Below are 26,077 nucleotides of genomic sequence, written 5' to 3' on the forward strand. Positions count from 1 at the left end.
GGGAGAAAAGAGGGGTGTGTGGGTCCGCGTCAGGAGCAGGGGCCACGTCAGGAGCGGCAGGGGGTACTGCTGGGCCAGGGGCGGCGTCTGAGGCAGGACGGGTGTGTTGCAGTCGGTAGGACATGGTGCTTGGGGCAGGAAGAGGAACGACTGTCTGCTTAGAGTAGCAGAGCTGCTCTAGGGTGTCTAACCTGCGGTGTAGAGACAGTAGTTGTAGAGCCGATGAGAGCTGCCTCTGCGTGGGTAAGCCAGTCTTCCATGTTGCTTGAAGACGGGGAGAGTGATCAGTTTCTCCTCCATCCTGTGTGAGTGCAAATCTCCGGGGGTCACCATTTGTAGGGGTATGAGATATTGGTTCACACTCAGGATGGGATGGAGAAAGGAAACTCACAATGTGCTCACTGTATATATATTGTATTGGATGTACAATGCAGCTTGTTGCTGGGTAGGTAGCATGGTAATAAGCGTTGAGTACAGATAGCTGGGTGGTGAGGGTGCTCAGAGGGCACCCTCACCACCCAGCTATCTGTACTCAACGCTTATTACCATGCTACCTACCCAGCAACAAGCTGCATTGTACATCCAATACAATATGTATACAGTGAGCACATTGTGAGTTTCCTTTCTCCATCCCATCCTGAGTGTGAACCCTTTATCTCATAACCCTACACCTCGACCCTTGACATAATATAGTTGCCGCTGCACCAACTTTCTTAAATCTACCTTCCGGCCAGACTATTCCTGAGATTTTAGCATTATTTTCGTGCACTTCATGTTCCCTTATTGGATTTCTATTCTATACGTTAAAATAAACCTATCGTTTAAATAATCAAAGTAACAAAAATACCGCCCATGTGTTCCCCCTAATCAGAATAAGTGGCAACTCCAACACACCCTCCCCAGCCTTCGTTTCTCTCTCAGTCTCTCGAACACATTAGAGGTGGTAGATTACTGAGAGGAACAGTTACAGACAAACTCGTGAACAGTGATTCACAGTTAAATAAGCCACCATGTCACCTGGACCACAAGGTTTACTCAGCAAGGACACGCCAGACATTGAGGTAAGTAATATAGGAAAATATTATAAGCAGCAATTATAGTGAATTAAACGTAGGGTCGAGAGAGGAGAACGAGAGAGAATATAGCCTAATCCACAACAATACCTGGACGATTATGTTTAGTATCAAACTTTGAGTAAACTACCAAAAAAAAACCTTTTTATTTGTTGTTGTTTACCAGGGAGAGACATGATGTCCCGTCGATATTAAATGAGTAATCCTGGGAGATGAAATTGAATCTGTTGGAAGATGTTGTATACTAAATGTATCTTAAAGTAACTTTCTATCAGGTTGAACTTGCTAGACTGGTTCGTCAGAGGTGGAATTTCACCTGCCAGAAGAGCTTTATATATACGATAACCAAGGTTCACTGCACATTACTATTTATTTATTTATGAATCTCAGTTATAAGTCATCGGGAATGGACAACCATATTTCATATTGCCGAAAAGGTATGTTAATGCAAAGAGGCTAAAGGGTGGAATCTGTGTTGTTTGATGTACAGGCAGGTGTGACGAGATGGTCGGTCAAGGTTGTCTATTGTGTATAGAGGCCCCGTCGAGGTTGACTACGAGTCTTACATAACATGTTTGTGGCATTTACGTGAGAAGAATGGTGTTTGTAGAGTGTTTATGGTTTCGGGGAAGAGAATTATGGTACTAAAAATTATTAAGGTTGTAATTCAATAGAAAATGAAAATAATGATAGGGATATGTAAATGACACTCAAAAGAATATACTAGGAAACGTGTAGTGTATTATGGTATTTTGCTGCTGAATAATATCGTCTGGCGTTAACCAAATAAATTATTAAAAGTGGTGTCCCCGTAGTGAAGGGGCTAGGCCCCGGGTAGGGTTGCCATACGTCCGTATTTTCCCGGACATGTCCTCCATTTAGGTCTCGAAATCTTAATCCGGAAGTAATTTTTAACATTCTTCAAAAGTCCAGAATTTCAGCTTCCATCATTTTCTCCACGGAAAAAAAAACATGAAGCTGTAATGACGAGAGAGAGAGAGAGAGAGAGACTGAGAGAAGGGAGGTGGAAACAGTAGAGATCTCCTTCAGTTTTCGTCAGCTGAAAAGTCACGTGTACGCTGTACGGTGTTGTCAACTTAGCTGCTAGCATTTTTTTGGGCAAGCATGTAGTGCCATGTACTGATCTTCCTTGTTCTTCAGCCACGCGCATTATATATATATATATATATATATATATATATATATATATATATATATATATATATATATATATATATATATATATATATATATATATATATATATATATATTTGTATTTAGTGCTATTACAGCCATAAATGAAATGTTGAAAGTATACCATTTATTTTTTTTTTACACGCATTTGTTTTTCTTGTCCTGCATTTTAGCAATTTTCAACCATAATCTAGCCACTTTCGCTATATTAATTACGTGTGTTGACAACTGTGACGGTGACCGGTGGTTGGCCAGTCTTTAACCTGCAGTGACAGTGTTTGATCTTCGTCTTTGTTGTGGGTTTGTCGCTTTTTGCCACAGCTAGTGCTTACGATTTGTTGTACTTTTCCAGAGCATAAAACGGTCACGGCTGCATCGAGGTTACACAGCGCCAAAGTGTGTGCCAGGCGGGGGTGGGGGATTTCTTCTGGAACGTCCTCTTTTTTTTTTAATGTTCAGATATGGCAACCCTAGGCTAGGGGAGATAATCTACTAAGTTATGTGGGAAAGTGACATATAAATTAGACCTTGACTATGTGCTCTTTATTATTAACGTCTAGAAGAGAAGAGAAAGTTCCCAAGTCTCAGTGAAGTTTCGATGCCATTAAAACCGCCATCTTTGTGTAGTTCCGTCAGGTTATTGTGTCTACATAATAGCGGCGACGGTGGAATTTTTAATATACGGTATACGACACCCTGATTATGTACAGGTACAGTATATACAGTATACCCAGGTCCCCACACCACCAGTGATCTTGGCCTCTCATGACCTAGACTTCATTGTATCGTTAACTCGAATATATTAGTTGCAGCGTCCACATATCTGTACTCGAATCGGTTCCTTGATTGTTCATATACTTCAGAGAAAGATATAGACACAACTGACAGCAACAGTTTTCTTAAGCGTCTGTGGGTGCAGTTTGTGGTTACCAGCACAGTTAAATCCTGATCACGAGCGACCAAGATCACTGTTACTGAATTAGACGTCATTAAGAGCTCCCTAGCATCAGTTGTTGTTGTCATGCTATGAACAATGGCGCTGACTATGTGAGCTTACATTCACGTCTTAAGAAGTTAGTGTCTCGAATGGCCATGTACAAGGCGTTGTTGAATTTACACCGTACGGACCTGCAGTGGTGGGTGGACCTGGGATCTATGACGTAAAAGCTTCTTTGTTTTTCGCGCTGTTGCGGGAAATTAAAAATCGACGAGCAAGGTAGTGAAGAAATTCCCCGTATTCAGTTAAAAGTGTATAATCTTCTGTGCTGAGTCTAAACCAGTAAACGCCCTTATACTCCATGTTGATTGAGGATATACTCGTACTTCCCGTCTGGTCCAGCCTACGTGACCTCCAAAACTTGACTAACAATAGTGGAGTGTACGAACATGACTGACCACTGTGACAAAGTTGCCAGAGAAAGATGCGTGGGAAATATTTAGAATTTGGCATCTAGTATATACTCTGAAAAGAAAATACTCTAACATACTTTTGGGGGTCATAAAATTGAACCTATCTGGAGTTGGTGGACGGTCGCCCCCACTAAAGGTCGCAGCCACAAGTTAAAGAAGTTATAAATACAGAAAACCGATGTTCCTCCTGGAATGACCTGGCAGAGAATGTTGCGAGTCCCAAGTGGGAGTTCTTTGAAGACCCGACTTGATCAGTACTGGCACATGTTCAGGTACGTGTGTAACAGTGAAGTGACCGACTAGCCGACCGACCGACAAGCTAGTAACTAACAAATAGCGAAGACGATAATTAAAAAGGAAGATAATGAAAACGAGGTGGAGAAGGAGGAATTTGCTTAAATGAGTCTGCATGTTTCAATGTTGTAGGTTAAGTTGCCTTACAAAGCACGGGTGGTGTGTACTTTCATGACCCACAAAGCTGCCTGTGTATGTGGTGACAGTACACCCTGTCAAAGTTGTAGAACGAAAATAACGCCACGGTGTGCGGTATAATGTTAATATTAATGGTTCTGGCGACGTATCTTTATACTGTATAACGAAATGTCTAGCACGTGATGTAGTTTTTCATGGTGAGTCATTGTCTTATAAAAAAATATCCCATGGCAATGAACTAAAATGCAGCAAAACAATGAACAAAACATAGAATAACTATACTAAAATGCCAGAGTATCACCATCGGCCAAAACCTAAACACCAACCAATGACAGGCTAGAACATTTTGAGGCTCCCAGCATTGTATAGGTTACTCGCGCCAAAATTTGAAAGCCGAAAAAATTGCGTTTAAAGTTTTTCCAACTTCAAACATGCATAACTCTGTTGTGTTTTGAGATACAGCATTCATTTTTGATGCATTTTGAAGAATCTTGAGCGAGACTGTACCTTAAGATGAGAGGGGGGGAGGGGGTATATTTTCTCCCGTCACTGATCCCAATACTTTTTAAGACTACACCTGTATACTCACTGAAGTAAAGTGTATTGGTCTCTTCATAATAAGGTCATTTCATCGGACTGAGGCTAAGCTAAAGTAAAAGAACATATGAATGAAGGTAATGGCAGGGGACCTGTTGGCTCACACAAGGCAGCCCTCTTTACACCTTATCCTTATCACTCATATAATTATCTGTCTAACCTATATTTGAAGGCCCCCAGCGAGTTCGAGTTATGTTGGCGTTTGGCAAGACTTTATAAGTACAAACAACTGGTATGATTATTGCACGAGGATAATTGCAGTACATTTTTAGATGTCAATATGTCTCGTAGGGGGCGCCGGTGGGTAGAGTGGTACCGCTCTTGCCTCGCAAGCGAGATGTCGTGGGTTCGATTCCCGGGCCGGTGGAAAGCTGTTCGGACACACTTCCCAGCCTCCCTTGGTCCCTGTTCACCTAGCAGCACAGTAGGTACCTGCTGTAAATCGAAAGTTGCGAATTCGTATTCAGGGGAAAGTTGTTGGAGCTTCCAATAACTTGCTTAGACATAAACCCTTGACTCTTCAGGCGTCTACGCCCTTAACTCATGAGACATAAAGGCAAGCATGATCTTAGCATGCTTCCCTGTTGGGCGCTGTAAACGCTTCTGCGCTTCACCTTACACAAGGATGTAGGGGGGTGCCCAATAAAAAAAAATATATATATCTCGTCTTAAAACCAGACCCGAAATTTTGAGCTTATTCGACCTGTTCGACGGTAAAAATAAATAAAATTGTAAATTTTCTCGAGGACTCTGCCAGTCGCACCGTTATCATATCTTGATAAAACGCCACGTCAGGTATAATCTGTTTGGCTTTTATCTTATCATGTACAAAAGGTTGTTATTCAACTCGTATGAGAAAAAAATATATTGGTTGGGTTTTGGTTGTGTGTAGTGTACTCAAAATCTTTTATTGTTTTCACGGTGGTTACAAGTAGTCGTCTCTGAGCAAGGGGAAAATGAGGCATGCAGGGGTGCGGGACTCGTCGTTTTGTTCTAATGTAACTACAGTATAATCTGACCATAATCCAACTTAACCATAACGTAACAATCTAACCATGACCTAACCATAACTTAAGCTAACCACGACCTAACCTAACCTAGCCATGACCTAAATTAAGGTAAAGAGCCTATGGTCCCGACAGTTCCCCGAAATGACTGAACACCTTCCCACATGACTAGCAATTTTTTTTTCGACTGTGTGAGATTTCCTACAGGATCTCGACATTGTAGTGTTGTGTTATCGTGGGTCGGGCCTGACGTTATTACCTTGCTCTCCTGACTCACGTGGTAACTAAAGCCACCTAATCTAGAACCCTTGAGGTTATGGAGTATATAATTCACCTTGATGTCTTATCTTACATGAAGCTATCATCGATCAACGACACAAAAGCTATATTAGCCGTCTTTCTTTACGTAGTTCATGAGTGCAGTATTACCTCTCAGTAAAGCTTGGTGTCACCAAGGGCCTTTTGCAGCTCCTTATACCTTTGGCTATTTTTCAAAAATCTTTTGCTGTTTTACCTATTACCCTTAATCCCTTATCTATTTCTCATTATACCCTTGGCTATCTTTGCTTATACCCTTGGCTGTTTTTCCAGTACCCTTGGCTATTTTCAGTATACCCTTGGCTGTTGTTCTTCATACCCTTGGCTGTTGTTCTTCATACCCTTGGTAATTTTTATTCTTAATAAAACATTTTGAACCAAATATTTACGTAATATTACTATGAGCATGTCTTACATTTATTGGACATATCCATCGTGTGTATTACTCACCAATATATGTATTGTATTGTCATTGTATTGGTCCTCGTAATATTGTTATTTTTTATATGAGATGGCAATGGTTTTTTATATTATTTTATCCATCAATATATAACAGTTTTTATGAATTATCTGGAATATAGTCAATTTATAATACTGGAGATTATTGGATTAATTATAGTGGATCATATTGAATTAATTATACTGAGGTGTTGGAGTTGTTTCATGTTAACAACAATGCATTATCAGTTAAGGGATTATCTTATAAAGTGCGACCGTTGGATTTAAATATTCGTTGTGTATAAACACTTCATGTAGAAAATTTAAATTCAAACGCACAACTTATGGAAAAAAAATACTCGTATAAGTAAAGTATTTTTGGTAAATATACTTAATTTCTTAATTTGAGATATGGGTATTGAAACTCTGAATGATTGTGTGAGCGGACAGCGAGTACATTACCAATCCCTGGCCTGCGCATGGGATGATGTGTGGTAGATGTGCTGTCACACTACAGAACTAGTACTGGTGTAGCACGTAACGTATCTACAAATGTGTAAGGAGTGGAGGACAAGGGACAAAAGTAAGCTAGCCATTTGGTTCACAAGTTCATTTGTCTAAGGTTACAAATGGACTGATACAGTATTATTGACAGGGCGTCGGCGGCGAGGTGTCTGGAGGGAGAGTTGTTATTGGTGGCGTTCACTGGAGATATTGTCTCCTACACACTTCGCCTTTGGGTATTTCTGCTTAATCTCCTGTCTTCTTTCTTTCTTCTTGTTCTTTCTTAGCCTTCTATCATCTGTTGCACTATTCTAATCTTGTTCATTCTTTTGACTTCGTTGTTATTAGCACATAAAAAATACATATACAAATATGATAATGTACGGATATATGTACAGTACCCCCAATCGCAACATACTGATAAGTTGGGTCTCCTGATAAGTTTTTAGTTTAAAAAATGAATTGACAAAGCTTGGAGTGCAGTTTGCCTATTGTGAGTAATTCAGTCAGGTCTTGACACTGAGGGTGGTATCACTTCTCACTGCCACGCAGGACAGAGGTTCGTACACAGAGAAATACATGATATTCATTAACAGTATATATGAGAGAGTATAAATGTGACTGATGGCGATATTCTGTAATTTAAAGTTGTGCGCTGTAGTCATTGGTGATTGGCTGACTCTTTTGTAGAGCTCTGATTGGTAACTACAGGTTTTCTGTATTTTAACTATGAACTTCTTGATTTTTCTGTTGTAAATATGAAGAAAAAAATGAAATTCGCTTCCCGGATATGCTATAGATACACACCCTAGTTATCTTTGTCAGCTGCCGGTGCTAGTGGTAAATGTGGTATCTTGTCATGTTATCCTTCTCTGGGCCATAGCGTACTGAGAACTAAAATTAAGAGGTGGTGGTAAAGAACAATGGTAGGAACTCAGTCTTCACACACACACATTAAACTACAACGAAAGTATGACTTAAATTTACATATAACGTAGGCATTACAAGCTAATTTATTGTATACATTATTATTTTAGTTACTATTGGGGTAAGGATAGGTTGTGGGGATTGGCCAGCTGAAGTAGCCTATTGAGTTATTATCTCAAGGAATTATTATATAACACTGACAAGGTAGCATACTGTAGTATGTTACCGCTCGCCCAAATCAGCTTAACTCTCTACAATGAAGGCTTTTTTGTCAGTACCTTTACTCCTCCTCTCGCTATTGTCAGTCTGTTTTATTTATTTCTTGGTCTGTAATGTAATTGGTTACGCCAATTATTAGGCTTCAGTTTATCATTGTGTTTTTGTTATATTGTACAGTAGCTAAAAAAAAAAGTGTCAGGGTGGGTCCGATGACCTCTGAAATTATACGTACTACTCATGACGTCTCGGGAGGGTTAGTATGCGTGTCTCACCTACCGCCATTCAGTATGCAACACAGGGTGTGAGTTAGCCTATAGGAATAAAATAAACCGTTAAGTGATTACTATCACATTATAAAGAGACAACACACATATCCCAAAACCTTTCTTCCGTGGTCTCGTATTGTTCTGTGCATGCTCTCAATCTCAGCCGCTTAATATTGTTCTTGTCTTTTTTTTTTTACAGCATTTACTGTAAGCTCATTAAAAATCAAACTTGATCAACACTGGCCTATGTTCAATTACAGTGCATACATTTCAACAGCCCAGTTTATAACACCAGATCGACCGCAATAAATTAAAGATATTGGTGAATTGTCGCCTGACGTTTGAAGGAAAAAAATATTAAATTGCGTCTTGTTCGTTGAGAATGGAATTAAAGAATAAAAGTAGTTACTAATTTTTCACATTACTCTGCAAAATATTCAAAGTTAGAACACGCCGATCAGTGGCGAAGAGGATAAAAGTAAAAAAAAAAGTAAAAGGGTGTGAGCTCTTTTAAGACCAGACTTGACCAACACTGGAGCAGGTTCAGGTACATTCAGGAGCCGGTGCATGCCCAGTACTTGCCAACAGTGCGTGACAGAGACGTGACCGATCACCCGGGCGGCTAACAAGCCGATCAGTGGTAAACAGTGGCGTAGCTAGAGTGTGTGCCGCCCGGGGCGGCCCTTGAGTTTGCCGCCCCCCCCGCCCGTGCCCCCACAAAAAATACATCAATTGTTGCTCCACGAGCAATCCTAATTTCCAACTCCTTCCATTGTGTGAAATTCCGAACGTGAGCTGCACTGGATTCGTGCTCGGATATTCTAGGATTCAGTTTCCACCATATGTTGAATCCATCCTCAGAATTAAACAGTTTGCAACAAAAGCAGTAAAGAGCTTCCTTGGAAGGGGAGTACACCATCCATGATCTCAACATTCTTTCACCATTTGGCAGAGTTTGAAAAAACCATTCGCGTGTTAGTTTTCTAGTTTGTCCTTTGGTTGACACACCTTCACGAATTACTTCACCAAAATCAGAATCTAGATTTTGAACCACAGACGCACCTTGACGTACCAGAAAGATCCGTGTGTCATTGCTAATCTTGCTTGGCCATAGGCCAACATCTTTTATGTCCACTCTGTCCACAGCTGGTCCCGGAATATTTTCTTCTTCATGTTCTTCATCACTTGAAGGAGTTGAAGTTGACGAATCGCTTGAAGTTGAACTTGAATCCCTTGAATTTGATAATGATTTGGTTTCTATACGACTGATGTATTTAAAGAGTGCCCCTTTATTCTTGTTTAATACTTCCTCTCTTGCCTTTCTCTTTTTTCTATACACAGCACCACTTTCTTTAGCTCGCTTCATCTGGGGACAGAGTGATAGAAGTATAAAACATTAATTTTTCGAGAAATAAATTCACACTGCATGTTTAAAATTAAAAGATAAAAAAAATTGAAAAAAATGACGAGAACTTTAGATAAAAGTGATGAAGCTAAATATCACAAGTCACAAATTCTACACTTTTAACAAATAACACATTAAGAAAAAAGCTCTGTGTAGCAAAAGAATGCTTTTGTGAATTTACAAAAAAAAATTTAAAATGTATTACGTACATTATTTATTATTTCGGCATTGCATAATATAAAAAAACGCTATTCCAAAAGTAATATGCATAGGAAAACATTTTTTCTTAAATAGCATTTCCTCAGCATATATATATATATATATATATATATATATATATATATATATATATATATATATATATATATATATATATATATATATATATATATATATGCATGCAGAAACTTCACATCATGAAGAATAGATGCACAATAACCACTGGAGAAAGGAAAGACAAGCAGCAAGTACTTTCGTTTAATACATCCTCAGGCAGAGGATGTATTAAACGAAAGTACTTGCTGCTTGTCTTTCCTTTCTCCAGTGGTTATTGTGCTATATATATATATATATATATATATATATATATATATATATATATATATATATATATATATATATATATATATATATATATATATATATATTATTTTAGGTTAGGTTAGGAATCCGTTACATAAAACAATTGTACTGCACCGTTATCTTTTATTGAGTATGATCTAAAATCACGGTATAATGACACTAGTATCAATGTAATACAATGGAAATGTAAAAAGTAGCAACTTAATCTAAAATTACAGACTCAGAGTACAGTGAAAATGGATGTCTGACATAAGCCCCCCCGACAAAAGCCACCCAGACGAAAGCCACCCAGACAAAAGCCCCCTACTTTGATCGGGGTGGCTTTTGTCTGACAACCCTAACCCAACCCAACCTAACTTAACCTAACCCTAACCTAACCAATAATTAACCACAGAGAAGAACAGTATATTTTACCCTCAACTATTTAATTATGTCCGTAACTTTTGAAAGCCCTTACTGTTGTCAGACAAAAGCCACCCCGATCAAAGTAGGGGGGCTTTTGTCTGGGTGGCTTTTGTCGGGGGGGCTTTTGTTTGTACCCCATTGAGGATAGTGTCTTAGTATAAAATCGCAATGCTGTGAAACAAAATCTTAATATTTAATCTCAGTACCGCAGCAAAAGTCACATCAATATTTTTTAACCAATACTTTAATATTTCTTACCTTATAGTATTATGTCTTCCAACGAAGTAAATAACTGGATCGAAAACACAAGAGAACTTAAAAGTCGTCTAGCCTCCCCTCGTCTTGTCACGATGGAGACTTGTGCAGAACTGAAGTGAATTGCTTGTAACTGGTGGATTGGTCGGCTGTACATGAACTGATATGACCCGAGACTGCATGGTTTTGCAGCTACTGGAGACGTTAATCCTTCCCTTTGTATCGGCGTTAAGTTAATCCTCGTCGTGTCTGACCTAACACCTGACCCACACCACATGAGCTCACTGGCGTACTTGTTTGAAGTTGTTTCCTTAATCCTCAACAGGTTACAGGTTGTGTGTGTGGCGGGGGGCCTCATAGCAAGGGTGTAGCTCATGACGTGGCCGTGATGATGTGGGTCAGGTGTTAGGTCAGACACGACAAGGATTAACTTGCCGCCGATACAAAGGGATGGATTAACGTCTCCAGTAGCTGCAGATATGGGTGATGAGCAGACCCAAAAGTGCCGCCCCCCAAAAGTGCCGCCCGGGGCGGACCGCCCCCCCCTAGCTACGCTAGTGGTGGTAAAGAGGATAAAAGAAAAAGAAACACTGGACGAATGCATATAATTAGTTATTATTGGCTACAGTAAATCTACTTACACAAAATCTTTTCTTTAGACAGTATCATTCTTATTCAGGTTGTCACGGTATAGAACATTGTAGCACTTATAACACACTCTTGCTTAGAGAGACAAATACGGGCGACATGTGGACCTCCCTGTCCTTGGGCGGCTGAGCCACCCATCAGTCATCAAACTTGATACATCCTGGTGTGGCATCCCTACGTTACCAATTTCACATATTGCAACCCTTAAAATCTCTTCTAGATAACTCTTCTTTTTGCACACAATTTGTTTATCAGTAAGTAACTATTGAAAGGAGCAAACCAAATTAGTGATGGAGTGGTATTATTACCTTCTTATCGTGAATATGTGAATTGGGGCAACCAACCCTGAATAGGAAATTGCTGCCTTGACTGCCCTTCGTCCTACTTAACCATTGGCTGAGTCTCGGGGCATGGCTCGCCAACGTCGCTGATTGGCTGTGACGGCTAGTAGTAAGACAAATAGTACCTGTATATCAATGGAGGCAGGTAGCATTTAAATACACCATATGTTTACTTAAGACATATGGCATTGCATCATTTTTTACTGAAGATGACACTAAAACATTGGCTCAAAATACTAATATGGAATTACTTTACTGTCCTCGAAATAATTGCCAGACTATATTGTACTTTAGAATGTATTAAGTAACCTCCTATTCCTCAACCTGTGCACTATGAATACTTTGTTGATATTATGTCTATTATGTAAATAAAACTTAAATGTGAAGGGAGAAAATAATACTGTACTGTATACTGTTAGGTGAGGTCGGGGAATCACTTAATAATCAGATAATCTGTATTAATTTTGTTTTGAATATATTGACCCTGGTGTGTATTATATTTTACTTGTCAACTCAACTGGTGTATGAACTGTGGAAGAAAACTGTATTACTTACCTCTTGTGTGTTTTTTTTTTTTTTGCAGAATATATTGGCCCTGAACCCTCGCATCACCAGCCATGCCACCTTCCAGCCCTCTGCCATCACCAAGGATAATAAGAAGCACTGGAAACGCAACAAGGCGAAGAACTGTGCTGTAAGTCTTTATGCAGACACTATCTTTTCTGTATCTCTTTGGCTCTGTCTTCATTGTCTTCCTCTTTGCCTTCCTCTCATGATTTTAGATTATTTTAAGGTTGGGATAGGTTACTGTTGAATTGAGGAAGAAACTGGTCCAGATTCAAATATTACAAAGGAAATTACGATGGGATGGGGGAGGAGATGAAGCAGGGGTGGATCCAGGAATATCAAAAGAGGGGGTCCAAGTAGTTTTGGGTGGGGGTACATGGCGAGCAAGACGAGCCCATCCAGCTGGGGGTTTTGGAATCTGACCAATATCATGGGCATTTTGAGACCATATTGAAATTACGGTATGTGCAATTGATATTAGGAGATATTCTGAGGTAAATAGTAATTACTTTTTACTTTACAAAAGCTCCTGATTACAATACTATATTAAAGAAAAAATATTGGAATTTTCTGATGAAAAGGGGGGGGGGATCCAGACCCCAGGTTCCCCTTGGATCTGCCTTTGTGAGGAGTATACACTGGCCTGACTTAATAAGGAATAAGAATGCAGATGCTGTGCTGAATATCATAGCCAGTAAAATAAACCATTTGATCGATAAATATATACCTAAGACCAAACCCAGTGCCTCCGGGAATACAAGGAGACCGCTGCACAGAACCATGCAGCGTCCGGCAAAGTTAAGAACAACCTATCGAAGAGCGCTGTGACGGCACCGAGTGTGAGCTCATTCAGTGCCAGACTTAACCAACACTGGAGCAGGTTCTGATATACCTGTATTCAGGAGGTAAGGCATGCCCAGAATCTGCCAGCAGTGCGTATCAGAGACGTGACCTACTGCCCAAGTGGCTAACGAGCCGATCAGTTGCGAAGAGAATAAACGTGATCAAAGTTATATTATAGCATCTGTCATGAATCCAATACTCTATAGAAACAAATTTTGCCTTGAGGAAAAAATAGTTTTTTTTTTTTTTTTACTGTAATTTCCCATTTTGAAGTGAACATCCCTGGTCCAGATACCAATAAAAATTACATTGGAAACAAGATAAACTGGAGCAGTGTTGGTGGTACTGTACAAATGTAATGTGTTTATCTCTCATCAATGTGACCTGGTTCAAGTTTTGGTTTGACTAAACATTGGCAGGTTTCCTCTGGGTACTTCATTTCTGCCTATGTGCTAACACTGGACAATATAAGTCATATAGCAATGTAACAAGAACAGACCAGCTGCTTGAATGGTTAGCAAGCTGTTAGTGGTGAAATGATAAAAAAACCACTGGGTCTTTATACAGTAGATTACAGATTCATATAAACATCACTATTTCTAGGAGTATTGGGCCTGTAGTGAAGTACAGAGTGTATTTGTTAGATGAAAAAGTGTATAGTCTAAGTAACCCCAATGTGATGTAATTTTTATTTGGGTTCCTTATACTGTAGGCCACTGAAAACTAATATGCCATCAGTACACAGGGAGGTTCTGTTGGTCGTCTTCACTCTGTTGCTCTCTAAACCTACCACTTCCTCAACAGAGTCACTGTGGTTTGGAGAGGAACTTTGACGACATCAAGCACACTACCCTGAGTGAGAGGGGCGCCCTCCGTGAAGCTGCCCGCTGTCTCAAGTGTGCTGACGCTCCCTGCCAGAAGTCCTGCCCCACACAGCTCGATGTCAAGCAGTTCATCTCTTGTATTTCAAACAAGGTAGTGTTGTTGTATGGTTGATGTGCAGTTATAGATAATAAATTAGTACTGTGCAGCTATATAAGTCATATAGATTTTATCACGGCTGTACAGTAAAGTTGAGGTGGATAATATTGACTGGCTTTTGCTCACAATGTTGATGACAGTATTGCTTCAAACAGACAATAGTACAGTATAGCTTCACTTGTGAGGGTAATAGAACTTAATATATAAAATCAATAAAGGTGCAACACAGATTCAAATATAACTTAGCACTGTCAAGTTGATTTGCTCTTCTCTACATCTCTACACCCTGTTATCATTTTTTAACTCAATTGTCTCATGAATCAATCTCCAAATATAGATTAAAATAAATATGACTTATTAGACATAAGTTGTTTAAAAATTGATGAAGTTCATATATAAATTTTTGGTGTAGGAGAGGGAGAATTTACTGTCAATCCAACTCTCCCTGTTTATGAATATTACACTGTACTCAAATATAAAGGTTTATTGCATTGATATTTCAATTGCCACTACGAGGAAATAATTAGTTCAGTATGTATTAAAAATTCATTGAAACCTTTTATGTGGTTTGATCGACAGAATTACTATGGTGCAGCTAAAATGATCTTCTCAGACAACCCCTTGGGACTGACCTGTGGGATGGTGTGTCCCACCAGTGACCTGTGTGTTGGTGGTTGTAACCTCTATGCCAGTGAGGAAGGTCCTATCAACATTGGAGGCTTGCAGCAGTTTGCAACAGAAGTGAGTTAACTTAAGACAGTTTTATGACATAAAACTTTTTGAGTAAAATGGATATATTTCCTATGGGTCCAGACAGTATTGTAAATTTTTGCAATAAATTTAACTTTAATGTTATCACTTAGCAGACAGTGGCATTACCAGAGGATTTAGCCTCAAAATACTTCTCATGCATATTTATGAACTAATTTTAATGTGAGTGTTCAGCTGTGGGATAGGTATTACACTTGTTAATATTCTACACTGTATCCAATGATCTCATTACCAAAATGGAATATTTATACAGTATTTATTTATTTTTTATCTTTTCACCACACACTGTATTAGCTTACTAGCCATTCAGGCAGTTGGTTTGCTCTTTGTTTTGACTTGTGTTGCCCAGTGTTAGTCCATCAGGAAACCAGAATACTGTACCCTGAGAAAACCTGCCATATTTGGTAGTGTCCCACTGGATAACTCCCTTCTCACATCTGTCCTGGGTTGGGGATTGAACCCAGGACATGGTAGTTAGAATACATGTGTAACCACTATACCAATTTAGTGGAGGGCTTCTTTTGTTTTTGTCAAATTTCAGGGTGACCGTAATCTTGTCTCTTTATCAGATATTCCGTCAGATGGAGATTCCCCAAGTTCGGCCACCTGACTTACCAGCAGACCTTCCTGAGAGCTACGATGCAAAAATTGCACTGATTGGTCAGTTTCTATAATGTACTTGTCTGTTACTAGCTTTTTGTAGCTGTCTCATGAAATTTTTATTCCCCCAAAATATATTACACTAGACTCTCGATTTAATGTCAGAGTGGAACTGGTTCAGTTTAAAAGTAAAATAGAAGAGGACTTTGATTCTTCTATGTGTACAGTATGTAGATGTGGTACCTCTCAGGGTAAGCTTGATGTACACTCACTTCAAAATGTATCTTTATGAATTTGTGTGAGACAATATGATGCAACGGATGAAGTAATTTTGACAACCCTACCAAGACAACAGGAGTCAGTGTTCATTTTGAAATCATCGGCCCCTCCGTTAAGATACTTTTCATAGTACAGTAAGTGTACAGCTCTTCAGTTTTCGATATATAGTATAGTATAGATAGTCATGACAGACAGTAAATATTTTATAGCAATTAATGACAAAATATTTAATTATCACAGGATGTGGACCAGCATCAGTCTCCTGTGGAACATTTTTAGCGCGACTCGGTTATCACAACATTGACGTCTTTGAGAAGAGTGAATATGTCGGAGGTTTGAGTTCTTCTGAAATTCCACAGTACCGACTCCCTTATGAGGTGGTTAATTTCGAGGTGGACCAAATGAAGGACCTTGGGGTGAAAGTACATCATGGCCGTAAACTTTCTCAGTCAGATATAACCATTAAGGTAAAAAAAAAAAGTTGTTTTTGCTTTGTGATGTTCATGTGCAATAGGCTCTGGAAATTTGCTTTACTATACAGTACACTGTTATTGCAAAAAGAGGTAGAGCTTTAGTGTCTTCAACTTCTTGGTGTAATTTTAGAAGTGGCAACCAGTAGAACCTTCCATAAACACATTAGTCACCATCATTGACCATATATTGTAATGTGTTTCTTTTATTATTGTTTCATTTATCATTTATTTTATGGAAAAAACATAACTCTTTACATGTAATTTCAGAACCTGCAGCAGAAGGGATATGAAGCTATTTTTGTTGGTATTGGTCTTCCTCACCCTAAGAAAATTGGTATATTTGCTGACCTTAACATTGACATGGGATTCTATACAAGTAAAGACTTCTTGCCCTTGGTGACAGGAGCCAGTAAACCAGGTGAGCTGTTTCAGATTTCAGTTATACAGAACTTGCTTGTCATATTCATAACTTATAAGCTATTTAGATTGTTACCTAATTCCCATATACTCATATCACAGGATAAGATATGATATATGTATAATTCACATTCTTTTGATAGAAAATTTAAAGAATAAAACATTTGATAAGAAACTAAATTCATGGTTAATGTATCAAATTCACTTCCTCTTATTTTAAGAAAACAATTTTGTCATAAAAGTTGAATCCTTATTGTTTTCATTGAAGTCTTGATTTATATATTGAATGTAATTATTTAAAAGATAAGTGAATAACACGTGGTAATCTGACAGGGATGTGTGCTTGTAAATCTCAGCTGCCGTCAGTAAAGGGTGTGGTGCTGGTGTTGGGTGCTGGAGATACTGCATTTGATTGTGCTACATCTGCTTTGCGCTGTGGGGCAAAGCGTGTCTTTGTCATCTTCAGAAAGGGTTTTACAAACATTCGGGCTGTCCCTGAAGAGGTGTGTATTTGTGAAGTTATCAGATGAAGGAACCTTTTCATACAAAAAAAGTAAACTGTTCTGAAACACAGTAACAATAGTATATCAAGAGAAGCATGTTTTTAAATGAAGTAGTGATTACTATGCTTGAGATAACTTGTGTAGCAATTGTACCAGATATTTGTGTAAATTAGCATTACCGTAATACTAATCCATATGAATTTCCCTTATTTGAGTCTTCCTTTTTCCTCACAATATTTTCTCATGGTTTATATATGTACATTTTTATTTGAAATTAATTTACATTATAAATAGATGTCCTCAAAAAGTTTTCTTGTTCTCAAGATCTTAAATGAGCCATTCCTGAAAATCCATTTGACCATAAATTCTACCACACTCCTATTTCAGACAAAGTTTTACATGTACAGTAAGTGCTTAATCCTCCAACATAACACGTACAGTAACATGTACAGTAAGTGCTTAATCCTCCAACATAACACGTACAGTAACATGTGCAGTAAGTGCTTAATCCTCCAACATAACACACCATACTTGTAAACCATCTCATTATTTTCCTCTCATTTGGTGGTACACTGTAGAACATTGTCCTTGCAAGTAAATTTCCCCAGGTTTGATTCCTACCCAGAGTGAAGGACAGGGTTCACTCTCTGCACTAATTATTTTACACTCAGCAACAAAGTGAGTGCTATAATCTCATGTTTACTTACCAGTGGTTGAACATGTCTTTGGTGGACATGCATCTTGGTATGATTCAAAATGTGGCTGTGACATTAGCTGTGCATACATTTTTTTTCCTTATCTTTAGATGGAACTTGCACGTGAAGAAATGTGTGAATTCCTCCCTTTCTTGTCACCGCTCAAAGTGATTGTGAGGAATGGTAGAGTTGCTGCCATGGAGTTTGTGCGGACAGAGCAGACTGAAGATGGATCCTGGATTGAAGATGAAGATCAAACAGTGAGGCTAAAGTGTGACTACATCATCTCAGCCTTTGGTTCTGGCCTGTCAGACCCAGATAGTAAGTTATCAACTTCTCATAAACAATTTTATGCCATCACAATGAATATACTGTACAGTACTGTACTGTCATGCCAAAACATACACATTTGCCTAGTTCATTTGTCTGTACAGTAAGCTGTGCTGCAAAATATAAGAAAATGTTTATTTATTTTGTTATTACTGTATAATTATTATTTTGTTGTTTGCCAGTAGCCGTACCCTATTTCTCCAACCGAACATTCAATAACGGAATGTTTTTCGAGGTACATGATCCTTTCGGATAGCACAGGATATCTGTATAGTACAGTATAACTTCAGGTAAAATGAATAGCTATTGATGCTTCTTACTCAGGAGGTGTCTTAAGTACTGTACGGTATATGGACAGTCAGATAATATTTTTGGGGGACATTGTTTGATATCGTATTCGTCAAATTCATCTACATTTGTTTTGTTTTTTTTGAGTGTCAAAACTTATGACTCTTCCCTGAAACAATTTTCTTCTGTTTATGTATCACAGATTATCATAGCTAAATTGCTCTTGTATTTGATATTTTGTAATTACTCACAGTTCAGGCAGCTTTGGCGCCCTTGAAACTGAATCGATGGGGCCAGCCTGAAATGGATACACTAACTATGAGTTCCAGTGAACCTGGAGTCTTCTGTGGAGGAGATATTGCTGGTGTTGCTGAGACTACAGTAGAAAGTGTCAATGATGGAAAAACAGCTTCATGGCATATTCATAAGTATCTGCAGGTAAGAAACAGTAGATTTGAGGAGCATTTGACTGAGGGTGGTGTGTACAGTCTTGCAGAAGGACAGAAATTAGATAGTGATCACTTACCATCCTACTAGATGATATGAAATGGTGAATTATTGATAGAGATATGTAAAAGATACGACAATTCTATTTACCATAAAAGATATGCTCTCCCGATTTGGGTTAGCAGTGTAGTGATCTATCTATACACTTCTGGATAATGCTCTGTAACTTTGAGTTTCCTTTGGCTGATTGTGTTCAAGTTTTAAGATAGATTTTCTCATTTTCTCACATGATATTTACATGCCAGGTTCAGTTTTGGTGATCACAGCTTTTACAATTCCAGATTATTGACCCATATTTTTTTCGGTCTTATTTCTAAATGTTCGGTATTATATCCCTGAAGGCAGAGTTTTAGTATCACTTTCTTGTTATTATTTCTTCCTATGAATGGTCGAGATGTTCCCGTGCTGGGTACAATTAGTGCAGTTGCAATTTTTATGTAGCTATGTGATGACTATGTTTATACAGTCATTATCTTATGACATTAATCTCTTTCATGTAACAGTCTCTCCACGGTCTCTTCGTTCCCGAGACTCCTCAACTTCCTAAATTCTACACACCTATTGATGATGTAGACATCTCTGTTACTATCTGTGGCATTAAGTAAGTGATTTTACCCGGTAGTTATACATTATGCTGTGTTATAGTTGATAATTAGATCCAAATATGTATACTACAGTGAACCCTCACTTTACGCAGTCAATTGAACCCACAGGGTACCGCGGAAAGTGAGAAACGCGTAAAGTGAACAACATAACATATGGGATTAATTGAAATAGAGACCGGGCCGACCCCCAAACTCCACTTTTTCAGACACAATACCTACGTTGTAGTAAAAATAACTTCTTAATTTTATGATGGTATGCACACACAATTAATAATTAAGAGAAATATCAATAATATTAGGTTTTTTAACACTTACATTAGTAGAAAAGATGGCTGGGCACACAGGGATGGGGGGTTGGTTCCGAGGCAGAGGGCAGATTATTGGCCCTCACACTTGTATCAATTGTATCACTATCCACCACAGAGGCTTGCAGGGCCTCTTTGTCAAACCCCTCAAAGTCCATATAAGTCCATATCCTCACTATCATTATCACTATCACTGACTTGGGCCGGCTGTGGTGGGTGGCGGGTGAAGAACTCGGTAATGTTTTGATGACTGGGCGACCTTGTGCGCACCCTGCTCGCACCGCTCTCCGCGTAAAAGGGTACACACACCACGGAAAGTGAGCATTCGTGTTCGGCAGGGTACCGCTTAAACGTGGAAACGCATAAAGTGGGACCGCGTAAAGCGAGGGTTGACTGTATACAAAAAATTATTCCCTTTTTCCCCCTAGCTTATCCATTTCATTTGGGACAACTGACATATGTTCAGTACATTTATTCCTATATTCTCAAACTTTATACTACAGTCGGCCTTAGCATACGCCGGGGTTAGGTAACAGAGATACCCGTGAATGTTAAAAATCCGTGTATTTTTGCTGCCCCCCCCTTCCAAAAAAAAAGAACCCTGGCCCCGCATGTCCTTATTTACCGTATATACCTGTGTGTAGTTCGAGTTTTTAAGACCAAATTTTGGGGCAAAAAATTGGGTGTCGACCTCTAAACGGGTAATAGTTTCGTTAGGTTGAAAAATATTTACCAGTAACTACCAGTAAACAATGGAAACGACGCACCACCAGCTGTGAGTGTCGGTACAGTTGCCAGGGCAGATCTCTTGCGTCATCATAGCAAGCCCAAAGTAGCCAAATGCATGGTATGGTAGCACAGGACGATGTAAAACATAGTATTCATTTTTTAAAGTTTATTTATAGATACATAAATTTTTGCCCATTACATTTGAAACATCAATCTTTGTTAATTAAATTTGAAACTAAAGAAAACTATGATACCGTATTTCTAATTACCGGGTATTTTCATTAAAATATTACATCACAAGTATATTTTACCTTAACTGTGACTGAATGAATATATTCTCAGAAATAAATATGGAAATGTAATATTTTTGCTGAAATGACGTACGTATTACAGTGGAAAGTGAGATAAAACCGTGACGAAAACAATGACTTGCTTTCTTTCGTTGTTCAAAAGATTTTACCGTAATCGCTTTTTGAATGGTTTTCAGTTAAAACACTGTTGTATTACAATAATATTCTATCCTAATTCACTTGAATAAATACTACGATACCATATTTCTGAATATTTTCATTAAAATCCATCAAAATCATTTTCCTTGTCATCGTCTTCAGCGCCAAACAGCTTCTCCCAGTCTTCTCCTTGAACAGGGCTAGAGGGTACGTGTTTTTCAAATTGTTTTCAGTTAAAAAACTGTTCCATCACATGTATATTTTACCTAAACTGCGCCTGAATGAATATATTCTCAGAAATAAATAGTAGTTTTGCTGAAACGTGATGTATTTCAATGTAAAATAGGATAAAATACATGACGAAAACAAAAGACTTTACCTAACCTTCCGATGTTCAAAAGATGATACTCGTTTTTTTAATAGTTTTTGGTTAAAATACTGTTATATTACAATGATATTCTATTCATACTGTGCTTGATGTACTACATTCACAGAAATGTAATATTTTTGCTGAAATGACGTACGTATTACAGTGGAAAGTGAGATAAAATCGTGATGAAAACAATGACTTTCGCTTTCTTTCGTTCAAAAGATGTTACCGTAATCGCTTTTCAGTTAAAAAACTGTTGCATCACAAGTGAATTAGGATAGAATATTATTGTAATACAACAGTTTTTAACTGAAAACCATTCGAAAAGCGATTACTGTAACATCTTTTGAACAAAAGAAAGCGAAAGTCATTGCTTTCGTCACTTTCCACTGTAATACGTACGTCACTTCAGCAAAAATATTACATTTCCATATTCTCAGAAATAAATAGTAGTTTTGCTGAAACGTAATGTATGTCAATGTAAATTAGGATAAACTACATGAAAAGAAAAGACTTTACCTAACCTTCCGATGTTCAAGATATGTTACTGGTTTTTTTAATAGTTTTCGGTCAAAATACTGTTATATTAGTGATATTCTATTCATACTGTCCTTGATATAATACATTCACAGAAATGTAATATTTTTGCAACAACATTGCTGATGTCAACACAAGCGTGGTTACAGCGAGACTGACTGAGTGAGGGTGACGACGCGCTATGTGTGTGTGTGAGGTAGCGGGAGCGGGCGGTGTGCAGTGTTTGGTGCCGCGTGCGATTTTAATGTATTTCAATAACTTCAATGTACAGAATATTCCTCCGGCGGGGCAATCCGCGTATTTGCGAATCCGTGAATGCTAAACCCGTGTATGTGAAGGGCCGACTGTATTAGGTGTTTGCTTGCTTTTGGCTTTTACTGGTGGACTCTCAGAGACTCCATACATGATAATGTTGTTCCTGCGCTCGAGATGATTGTGGAGTTTCTTGTCTCATATAATTTATTGCTGTAATCTTTTCAACATTTCTGCAGAGCCTCTAACTGCTGTATGACATTTTTGGGAAGATAACCAGGAATATACAAAAGACTAAGGCAAGCTGGGGTAATACTGTAGGTTGAACATAAGCATTGTAGATGTAAGACTGCAGTAATGTGGCTTAGCAACAGATGTTTGGGTCATAGATTGTGTATATTATTAATATAGGGTTATTTTATTAGGGAGTAAGGCAAGAGATCTCATTTGATTGTGGTGACTATATATTGTTTGGAGTTTAACTATGAACAACAAAGTTTTTCATTTACTTTTCATTACTATACCACTTTTGTTTGTATATCTGGTAAACAATTAAAGACTAATGTTCAATGTAAAAAGTGCCTTTTATTAAATTTTCTGAACTTACACCTCACTCCCAAATTAAAAGATAATTATCCTATTTCTCTCCTCAGATTTCCAAACCCCTTTGGTTTGGCGTCTGCTCCTCCAACCACAGCAGCACCAATGATGCGTAGGGCTTATGAGGCCGGTTGGGGCTTCTGCGTCACAAAAACATTTGTGTTAGAAAAGGTGCTTCTTCACTGTACAGTAGTGTACTGTTGAATTTTCCTTTTAGATTTTTTATTATTTTTTTCTTTTTATGTTAGTTTTTAGCACCTATGATAATGATGACATAAACAAGAAGGATGAAATGTATTGACAGATAATATCATGTCAGTCACTGGAAATCCAAGACACAGTGTCATGATTATATCTTCCTCCACAGGATATTGTAACGAATGTATCACCGCGTATAGTGCGAGGGACAACCTCTGGTCACGTATATGGTCCTGGCCAAGGCTCCTTCCTTAATATTGAGCTCATCTCTGAGAAGACATGTGCCTATTGGCTAAAGAGCATCACAGAACTCAAAAAGGACTTTCCAGATAAAGTATGAAAAAGACAGTAACCTTTTGATTACTTTAAAGAATGTAATACCAAATTTAAATACTGTACAGTACACATATACATTTTGGTAGAAAATATAGTACAGGGGTATATATAATCTACAGTTGACTTGAATTAGTGTACTAATCTTTACATTGCAAAAAAAGTCTGCTCTAATTTTATATTATAATTCTAATATTTTTATCCTAGGTACAATAAAGTGTCTGGTGATCTTTCCTCTGTAGTAAGTGTTAAATTCTTAACATTGGTATTTTTCTTTTCTTGAAGGTCCTCATTGCCAGCATTATGTGCAGCTATAATTCTCAAGACTGGATTGACCTGGCCAAGAAAGCAGCAGATGCAGGTTCTGATGCTCTTGAACTGAACTTGTCTTGTCCACATGGCATGGGTGAGCGGGGAATGGGCCTTGCCTGTGGCCAGGTGAGCAGTGGTAGTATTTGTTTATCTTATATCATAGAATAACATAAATGTTTTTATTCAAAAGTTAACTTTGAAGCTGAGCTCTAAAACTAATGGAAAATATAAAAGTATATACATAACCTGACCTGACCTGACCTGACCTGACCTAACCTAACTGTACATACATACATGCATGAAGTAAATACAAAATAATTCTTTTCTTCAGAGGATTGTATACATTATTTATACTTGAAAAATGTAAGAAACACCAGTGTCTACGCACCATTTAAAAATATTATCAAGCGTTGGCTTTGTTTTTAGTTAGATAAATCATAATTTAATTGCCTAGTGTCCATACTCTAAGCAGACTTTTTTTCTCATTAGGATGCAGAGTTGGTTCGAAACATTTGTCGTTGGGTACGTTCTGCAGTAGACATTCCCTTCTTTGCAAAGCTCACTCCTAATGTTACCAACATTGTTATAATTGCTAAGGCCGCATATGAAGGTAAGGGCACATACTTTATTTGTTAGATATATATACTGTATATAGGTTGTGTTCATCATATAAATGCCATGAAAATGTCAACTGAAATTATCATATATAAATCAGATTCTTGCTACATGAGTAATTGGTTGAGATTTTGTGGTTGACTTTATAATGTACAGGTACTCCTCGACTTACGACAACCTGGACATATGACCACTGTGATTGTATGAAATATTTTTCAAATCACGTATTTTTTAGTACAGCACTTACGTTAGTGCTCGCGCTGTGTACTGACAAAATTTTCGTTTGTAATTCCATTTAAAATGGCTGGCAAGCGTAAAAGTGAGAGTTCTCGTGGTGCTGAGACGAAAAAGAGACACCCATTTTAGAATTTCTATGTATTATTTTCGCGTTTTCGACTTATGACCTGGTCGTCGGGACGGAACCCCGTCGTAAGTCGAGGAGAGACTGTATATAGTTGTTGGCATTATGTAAATCAAATTTTTATTCTCTTGAACGTTTATTTAAGTTTGTCCACAATATTGTCAAAGTGCTAAAAGGGAAAGGAAGAACATTAAAAGTTCCCATGAATTTAATAATGTTTTAACTATTCTTTGATGTCTAGCTACACAAAAATCATTGGTAAGACTTCCTATTCTCAGAATAATATTAAAGTTACTAAATTAATAATAATGATCAGGGAAGTACTGTACTGTAATACGTTTATATTAATACAGCCCAAAAGGTCTTCATTAAGACTTAGTAGCCCAAACTGTTATCTTTTGTTTTTATGCAAATACTGTATACTGTTTCACTGGGGGTGCTGTACTGTACATCCCTCCCATGATTTTTATTTTTATTTTTTTATGATTTCTTAAAAAGGAGGAGCAGATGGTGTCACGGCCACCAACACAGTGTCTGGGTTAATGGGTCTTCGACCAGATGGCTCAGCTTGGCCATCTGTTGGCAAGGAGAAGAGAACAACATATGGAGGAGTGTCAGGTAAGGACTTTCATTTGATAATTTAGGTAAACTGACTTTTCTGTGTCCTTCATGTGCAAATGAATTTACAGGTATCCGCCCTTATCTGAAAGATGATCCAATAAAAAATTCAAATTGCTCGTGCCCGGGCAGCCATCTTGAAGAATTGTACACTCCAATTTGGTAATGTACGTATGACTGTACATGTACTGTATACTAAATTTTAGTAAGTATGTTTTTTTGTTTTTTTAAGGTACTGTACAGTATAATACAGTACGCATTGGGGTTTTCTTGTTGCTAGGGAACCGAACCCTAAGTTTCCCATTTGTTGTTATTTGCCAACCAAAAATTCAGTATCCAGTTGGTTCTCAAGAAACCTAACCCATTCCATCAGATCCACTGTGGTGAACTGGTTCTCATTTTTTTCATTATGCACAGCTCAGTTGGAGGCTGTTATCGTTGATGACTCGTTTTATGTTATCACCAAGTTTTTGACGCACATTATGAGAGTATGTTTAAAGTAGTATTCACATTTGCA

The 26,077-nt window shown here is 38.1% G+C and overlaps 1 protein-coding gene and 1 long non-coding RNA gene across 2 annotated transcripts in view; one reads left to right on the plus strand and one right to left on the minus strand.

Annotated features, from left to right (window-relative positions):
- The first annotated feature begins 926 nt into the window (after positions 1 to 926).
- Positions 927 to 26,077, plus strand: part of LOC121868183 (dihydropyrimidine dehydrogenase [NADP(+)]-like) — a 30,218-nt gene continuing 5,067 nt past the window's right edge. The window contains exons 1-16 of the mRNA XM_042368494.1: positions 927 to 1,061; positions 12,606 to 12,716; positions 14,237 to 14,407; positions 14,993 to 15,154; positions 15,754 to 15,844; positions 16,304 to 16,530; positions 16,804 to 16,954; positions 17,287 to 17,456; positions 18,262 to 18,472; positions 19,023 to 19,207; positions 19,780 to 19,877; positions 23,177 to 23,294; positions 23,491 to 23,655; positions 23,940 to 24,092; positions 24,456 to 24,576; positions 25,441 to 25,560. Coding sequence (XP_042224428.1) covers positions 1,011 to 1,061; positions 12,606 to 12,716; positions 14,237 to 14,407; positions 14,993 to 15,154; positions 15,754 to 15,844; positions 16,304 to 16,530; positions 16,804 to 16,954; positions 17,287 to 17,456; positions 18,262 to 18,472; positions 19,023 to 19,207; positions 19,780 to 19,877; positions 23,177 to 23,294; positions 23,491 to 23,655; positions 23,940 to 24,092; positions 24,456 to 24,576; positions 25,441 to 25,560 — 2,305 coding nt within the window. The 5' untranslated portion in view covers positions 927 to 1,010. The remainder of the gene's footprint in view (positions 1,062 to 12,605; positions 12,717 to 14,236; positions 14,408 to 14,992; positions 15,155 to 15,753; positions 15,845 to 16,303; positions 16,531 to 16,803; positions 16,955 to 17,286; positions 17,457 to 18,261; positions 18,473 to 19,022; positions 19,208 to 19,779; positions 19,878 to 23,176; positions 23,295 to 23,490; positions 23,656 to 23,939; positions 24,093 to 24,455; positions 24,577 to 25,440; positions 25,561 to 26,077) is intronic.
- On the minus strand, positions 9,114 to 11,090 carry LOC121868216. Its single transcript, XR_006089342.1, has 2 exons — positions 11,037 to 11,090; positions 9,114 to 9,752 (listed from the first exon to the last, which is right to left on the minus strand). It is a non-coding gene; the product is annotated as an uncharacterized LOC121868216 (long non-coding RNA).

This window comes from Homarus americanus, unplaced genomic scaffold (assembly GCF_018991925.1).
Source record: "Homarus americanus isolate GMGI-L3 unplaced genomic scaffold, GMGI_Hamer_2.0 scaffold32583, whole genome shotgun sequence".
NCBI lineage: Eukaryota > Metazoa > Arthropoda > Malacostraca > Decapoda > Nephropidae > Homarus > Homarus americanus.